This window comes from Anomaloglossus baeobatrachus, chromosome 7 (genome assembly GCF_048569485.1).
Source record: "Anomaloglossus baeobatrachus isolate aAnoBae1 chromosome 7, aAnoBae1.hap1, whole genome shotgun sequence".
Classification (NCBI taxonomy): domain Eukaryota; kingdom Metazoa; phylum Chordata; class Amphibia; order Anura; family Aromobatidae; genus Anomaloglossus; species Anomaloglossus baeobatrachus.
This window is the reverse complement of record NC_134359.1, coordinates 141215174-141221674: the sequence shown is the minus strand read 5'-3', so window position 1 is coordinate 141221674 and position 6501 is coordinate 141215174. Positions and strand designations below refer to the sequence as shown.

Below are 6501 nucleotides of genomic sequence, written 5' to 3'. Positions count from 1 at the left end.
TTGTCCTCTGACTACCAAACACTGTGAGTATTTGGGTGATGTATAACTGAACATGGTCAACTATTTTTTGTACACCGCAACATATTTATACCTAATTGGTTAGCATGCATGGGGGTCTCTGCATTTACTTGGTCATATTTGATTAATCACAGATGGTTATTTGGTCATATTGTCCCTTTACTTCAGGGGTGGGGAACCTCCGGCCCGCGGGCCGTATACGGCCCGTGACAACTTTTTATGCGGCCCCCGGGCACATTCCCGGGGACCATTGTGCTTTGGTGGCAGCCGCGCTTTTCCCGGCTGCCGGCCCTTTAAATCCCACTGCCTGATGCCCTGTGGGTAGATGCTAGAATGTACGGGCTCTCTCCAGATCCTGACTTCCAGGACCTGACTGCAGCCCATACATTCTAGGCTTATCCCCGGCCTGTGTGCTCTGGTGGGCGGGTAAGCAGCACGCTGCGATAAAGTCACACAGAAGAGCTGCAGCAGGTTTACCAGCCTCCCGAAACTGTGCTGTGTGTGTGTGACTCTCCCTCCCCCTCACTGCGAGTACTCAACCCATCGCTGCCCCCCCCCCCCGCTCAGTGCTGTGTACCCCCTCATACTGTGTGTACCCCCCAATGCTGTATGTACCCCCAATGCTGTGTACCCCCTCGTGCTGTATGTACCCCCCAATGCTGTATGTACCCCCTAGTGCAGTGTGTACCCCCTAGTGCAGTGTGTACCCCCTAGTGCAGTGTGTACCCCCTAGTGCAGTGTGTACCCCCTAGTGCAGTGTGTACCCCCTAGTGCTGTGTGTACCCCTTAATGCTGTGTGTACCCCTTAATGCTGTGTGTACCCCTTAATGCTGTGTGTACCCCTTAATGCTGTGTATACCCCCTCGTGCTGTGTATACCCCCTCGTGCTGTGTGTACCCCCTCATGCTGTGTGTACCCCCTCATGCTGTGTACCTCCTAGTACAGTGTGTACCCCCCAGTGCTGTGTGTACCCCCCAATGCTGTGTGTACCCCCTAGTGCAGTGTGTACCCCCCAGTGCTGTGTGTACCCCCTCGTGCAGTGTGTACCCCCTCGTGCAGTGTGTACCGCCTCGTGCAGTGTGTACCCCCTAGTGCAGTGTGTACCCCCTAGTGCAGTGTGTACCCCCTAGTGCAGTGTGTACCCCCTAGTGCAGTGTGTACCCCCTAGTACAGTGTGTACCCCCTAGTGCTGTGTACCCCCTAGTGCTGTGTGTACCCCCTCGTGCTGTGTACCCCCTCGTGCTGTGTACCCCCTCGTGCTGTGTACCCCCTCGTGCTGTGTACCCCCTCGTGCTGTGTACCCCCTCGTGCTGTGTACCCCCAGGTGCTGTGTGTACCCCCTAGTGCTGTGTGTACCCCCTAGTGCTGTGTGTACCCCCTAGTGCTGTGTGTACCCCCTAGTGCTGTGTGTACCCCCTAGTGCTGTGTGTACCCCCTAATGCTGTGTACACCACAGTGCTGTGTACCCCCTCAGCGCGGTGTAACCCCTCACTGCTGTCCGTGCCCCCCCTAGTGCTGTCTGTACCCCCTGGGTGATGTCTATGCCCCCCCACCAGTGCTGTCCGCACCACCTAATGCTGTCCATGCCACGGTGAGTGCTGTCTGTGCCCCCCTTATGCTGTCCATGCTCCCCAGTGCTGTGTGCCACCCCTCAGTGCTCTTAACTCGCTACTGCTGTCTGTACCCTCCCACTGCTTTCTAAGCTCCCCAGTCCGTGCTCTCCTGTTGATGTCTATGTTCCCCCAGACCTGTCTGTCTCCCTAGTGCTGCCACCCAGTGCAGTCCGTGCTGCCACCCAGTGCAGTGCGTGCTGCCACCCAGTGCTGTGCGTGTCCCCAGTCATGTCTGTGCCACCGCCAGGGCTGTCCATGCCCCCTACTGATGTATATGCCCCAGCCCCTCCTGTGATGTATATGCCCCAGCCCCTCCTGTGATGTATATGCCCCAGCCCCTCCTGTGATGTATATGCCCCAGCCCCTCCTGTGATGTATATGCCCCAGCCCCTCCTGTGATGTGTACTCCCAGTGTCTCCTGTAATTTATGCGCCCCGGCCCCTCCTGTGATGTGTATGCCCCCAGCATCTCCAGACAGAGACAAACCTGGAAAAGCGGCTGTGAGAAACAAGATGATCAATATCACCGAACATCACAATCGCACCAAAGAGAAGCAGCTCCGGCCACCACAATAGGGGTGAGTTAATTAATCGTTTGACCAAATATAGCAGGGTTATTTTTCAGGTTGATAATGTTGTGCGGCCCCCAAAGGTTAGTAGGAAATTCCAAATGGCCCCCGGCAGTAAAAAGGTTCCCCACCCCTGCTTTACTTGAACCTCTGTGATGCTAGTTAAGGTTTGCTGCTGTAATGTTTTGTTGACCTTTGATCAGATTGTCCCCCTTTTACTCTCTACGTGGGGTGGTTAAACTTTGGCTTACTTGGCTGTGTGCTGCAACTGTTTAAAGAGACTCTGTTGAAACCTAGATTTGAAATGTACACTCTGTGGTTAAAATGGCAATCTTGACTATGTGGGTGAACTGGGAATACAGGCTATAGAGGTGAAATTGGTTAATCTTGTTGCTTTGTGGGGGAAGTCTGGCAATCTTGACTGTGTAAGTGAACTGGGAATACAAGCTCTGTAAGGACTTTTTTTTTAAATTGTTGGTTTGTGGAGAGTCTCTAAAATCCATATCAATGGGGTTACTTTTAAAATGTTTAGGTTTTGCATTTATTTGTTATTCAACCATAATTGCTGTGGTGACAAAAGCCCTCTAAGGGGTACTTTGCACATTGCGACATCACTACTGCGAGATCGTCAGGGTCAAATCGAAAGTGACGCACATCCGGCGCCGGTAGTGACGTCGCAACGTGTAAAGCCTAGATGCGCCGATAAATGATCGCAAAAGCATCGTAAATCGCTGATCTGTGTAGCGTCAGACATTTCCATAATGTCGCAACAATAGGAGATACGATGTTGGTCCTCGTTCCTGCGGCAGCACACATCGTTGTGTGTGAAGCCGCAGGAGCGAGGAACATTTCCTTACCTGCCTCCACCGCCAATGCGGAAGGAAGGAGGTGGGCAGAATGTTGACGTCCCGCTCATCTCCGCTCCTCCGCTTCTATTGGCCTCCTGCAGTGTGATATCGCTGTGACGCTGCACGACCCGCCCCCTTAGGAAGGAGACGGGTCGCCGGCCAGAGCGATGTCGCAGGGCAGGTAAGTGCGTGTGAAGCTGCCGTAGCGATAATGTTCACTACGGCAGCTATCACAAGATATCGCATGTGCGACGGGGGCGGATACTATCGTGCTCGGCATCGCTATCATCGGCTAGTGATGTCGCAGCGTGCAAAGTACCCCTTAGTCATTTACCTATTCAAGTTTGTTTGCAGGAAAATTAGCATGCTCTCGGGTTCTATTTGCAGCCCCCTAGCCCTTTCTATAACCATTTATAGCCTCGAACTTGAGCTCCACATTGACTTGCATGGAGTGTGTTGTTCGGGGTCAAGTTCAGGGTCTAAATCAGCTGTCGACCCCAATATTTGTTTATTCCAAGCTGGTTCGGTGATCTCGAGTATCTATTTTAAAAAATCTATACTGTATATTTAACCCTAGAACGCATACCTGGGGCCTCGCAGACCTGCTAGGTCACTTGTTTTCTATAGTAGATTTCTATGGTTGCGCATTCTAGGGTTAAGAAAAATAAACACACAATTACATGTTTTTACATTAAGTTTAGTAAGTATAAGTTGAAGATATGGCAATACTACACACATTTCATATCCAAACACTAATTCAACCTACACTGTGCCATGATAATACTCTACTTCATTTATCAAATTTGCAAATGAATACTCCAATTTATTTGCACCATAAAACAGCATCTTCATGAATAAAATCCCGTACTGCAGAAAAAAAGACCCCATACAGCTATTTTAGCACCTAGTAATTAAAGAGAGAATAGTAAAGAAATTCTTCTTGTTCTCAATTCTAAAACTTTTTTCTCACTTTTAAAAGTTTAGGAAAAAGTTATTGATATCCTATATACTAAATATGATTTAGTTTTGTTGTGAAATGACATTTACATGTAAATGTATTTACAAATAATATCTTCTATTTAATAACCACGTGTTATTTTCAATAGTTGTTTTAGAAAACCCTGAACTTCTTTAATTTTCTAGAGACACAGTACATCCTCTCATGCAGTGTGTCAGTGTAAAAAGGTTTTGTTTAAAGTCTACATAGCTGTTTGGGGGCAATTTAAATTACAGGTGTAAGCAAAGGCACAAATACAATAGACACATAAAACACAGAACAAAGAGACTTTCCACAATAATGGAAATTGCTTTAAATTTTGCTTACTGGAAAAACATGTCAGCAGTACATGAAATGTATGCAACAGAGGATGTATATAAAGGCCATTTTTTACGCTAGCTTGTTACCGAGGCATTCTCCGTGAATGAACAACTAAAGAGGGCAAAATGGGAAAGGTCAGTAGAGACTTTTTTTTAAAGCTATTCTATTTGTAAAGATTAAAAACTTGTTGCATACTTATTTTAAATAAATTGATATTTTTAAGGAGCATTTCCTTAAAGAATATTAAAAAAAAATCCTGTGTGCAAGTTTGAAATCTAAAGCATTTGCAAACAAAAGAAAAATATTTAACAGGTCATCCCCCACCATGTGCAGTTTATTATATTAGTATCTTTTTATGTGGCAGAGGCACTTTGGGTTCCCAGTCCCGGAGCAGGGAAGAGACTGCTACCTCTTACACACAGTCACCTGGGCTCTGCCGGGCAACACTTCCTTTACAAACTAAATCTAAGTTTCAGACTGTATGAATTAATTATGACCATTAAATCCACAGATTATCTTCTATGAAGACCGAAATTTCCAGGGTCGCTCTTATGAGTGCAACTCTGAGTGTCCAGATTTGTCTTCATATTTCAAACGTTGCAACTCTATCCGTGTAGAAAGTGGAAACTGGATCTTGTTTGAACAGCCCAACTATAGAGGACACCAGTACTTTCTTCATAGAGGAGAGTATCCTGACTTCCAGCAGTGGATGGGTTACAATGACTCAATTCGTTCTTGCCGTTTGAGTCCTCAGGTAAACTCTTTAGTATAAAGATTTTAAAATAATTGCAACACCCCACGTTCATAACTACCGTTTGGTTAGAGCTGCATGTATTTTACTTTAAAATATATGAGTAAATGCCCCAAATTATCTAAAGCAACTGTTAAAAATGTTAATAAAGTACTACTCATAGAAAGGCTTTCACAACGTTGCTAAGCGGATAATAGACAGACTAGTGATGTTTATTTCCTCACTTAGTGCTGTTAATTAACCTCTGTCAATTCCTGTAGTCTACCACATAACCCATAGACTCATTAAAATATTCTTTGTATGGTCTAGAAGGGAAAATGAGTCAAGGGCCTCAAATAAGACACTGCAGAATTTAGCAAGTCTGATCACCTTATAAGCTGGAGTTTGAAGTAGGTTCTTTCACAGCACTAGGCGAGGAAATAACCATCATTAGTATTTCTACTAACTGCACTACTAAAGGACAATTCAATATATTTTACTAGCAGAGTTCACTTCACACCAGGCCAAGTGTGCTCTAAAAATAACCATATATTCCCAAACTGGCGTACGCCACTTCTCTTTACTATCGACTCAGTATCCACTCATCTTTTTACCTTTACATTGTGTGTGACCATTGAAGCCAAACACTGGCCATATCGTTGATATGTTGGTCACAACAGCAGACGATGGTGGATAGAAACATAGACAGCAGACAGATACTAAAAATAAACCTACAATACAGACGTTTTTGTGCTTTTATTTTAAATTGCCTTTTTGTTTTAATATTTTAAAGCATCATGGATCATTTAGAATCAGGATCTACGAAAAAGAAGACTTCAGAGGCCAAATGATGGAGTTCACTGAAGATTGTCCTCATGTGCTTGAGAGATTTCGCTACCATGACATTAATTCAGCCCACGTGCAAGATGGATACTGGATGTTTTATGAGGAACCAAACTATAGAGGCCGTCAGTTTTACCTGAGACCTGGAGAGTACAGACGACACACTGAGTGGGGAGCTACCACTCCTAGAATTGGTTCTTTTAGGCGGGTTCACCACTTTCAGTGATTCCTTAAAAAGTATCATTAGCATTTTGTTAAAATACTGAATTATTAATTAAAATTATTTAAAAGTGTACTGGTTTTGTCCTGTTTTATTTTTTTGTCCTGTTTCTGGTTGGTATTTTTGATTTTACATAGACTATTTGAAAAATCAATCCACAAGAGAAAAAAATATATCATATACAGTAGTCTCCAAATTAGTTGTAAGCATAAAGGAGGTGGCTATTTATAAGCATACATTTTTACATTTGAGATTTGAGACCATAGTAATATTAGAGGATGTATTCCCAGCAGTACAAAGGTTTAGGTTGAAATATCTAATATCTTTGGTGGATTCGAGAGAA

General features: G+C 44.9%; 1 protein-coding gene across 1 annotated transcript; it reads left to right on the top strand.

Moving 5' to 3' along the window:
- Positions 1-4490: 4490 nt before the first annotated feature.
- LOC142246008 (gamma-crystallin-3-like) lies at positions 4491-6164 on the top strand. Its single transcript, XM_075319017.1, has 3 exons — positions 4491-4499; positions 4877-5119; positions 5889-6164. Exons 1-3 carry the CDS (start codon positions 4491-4493, stop codon positions 6162-6164), a joined length of 528 nt encoding a protein of 175 aa, XP_075175132.1.
- The last annotated feature ends 337 nt before the right edge of the window (positions 6165-6501 follow it).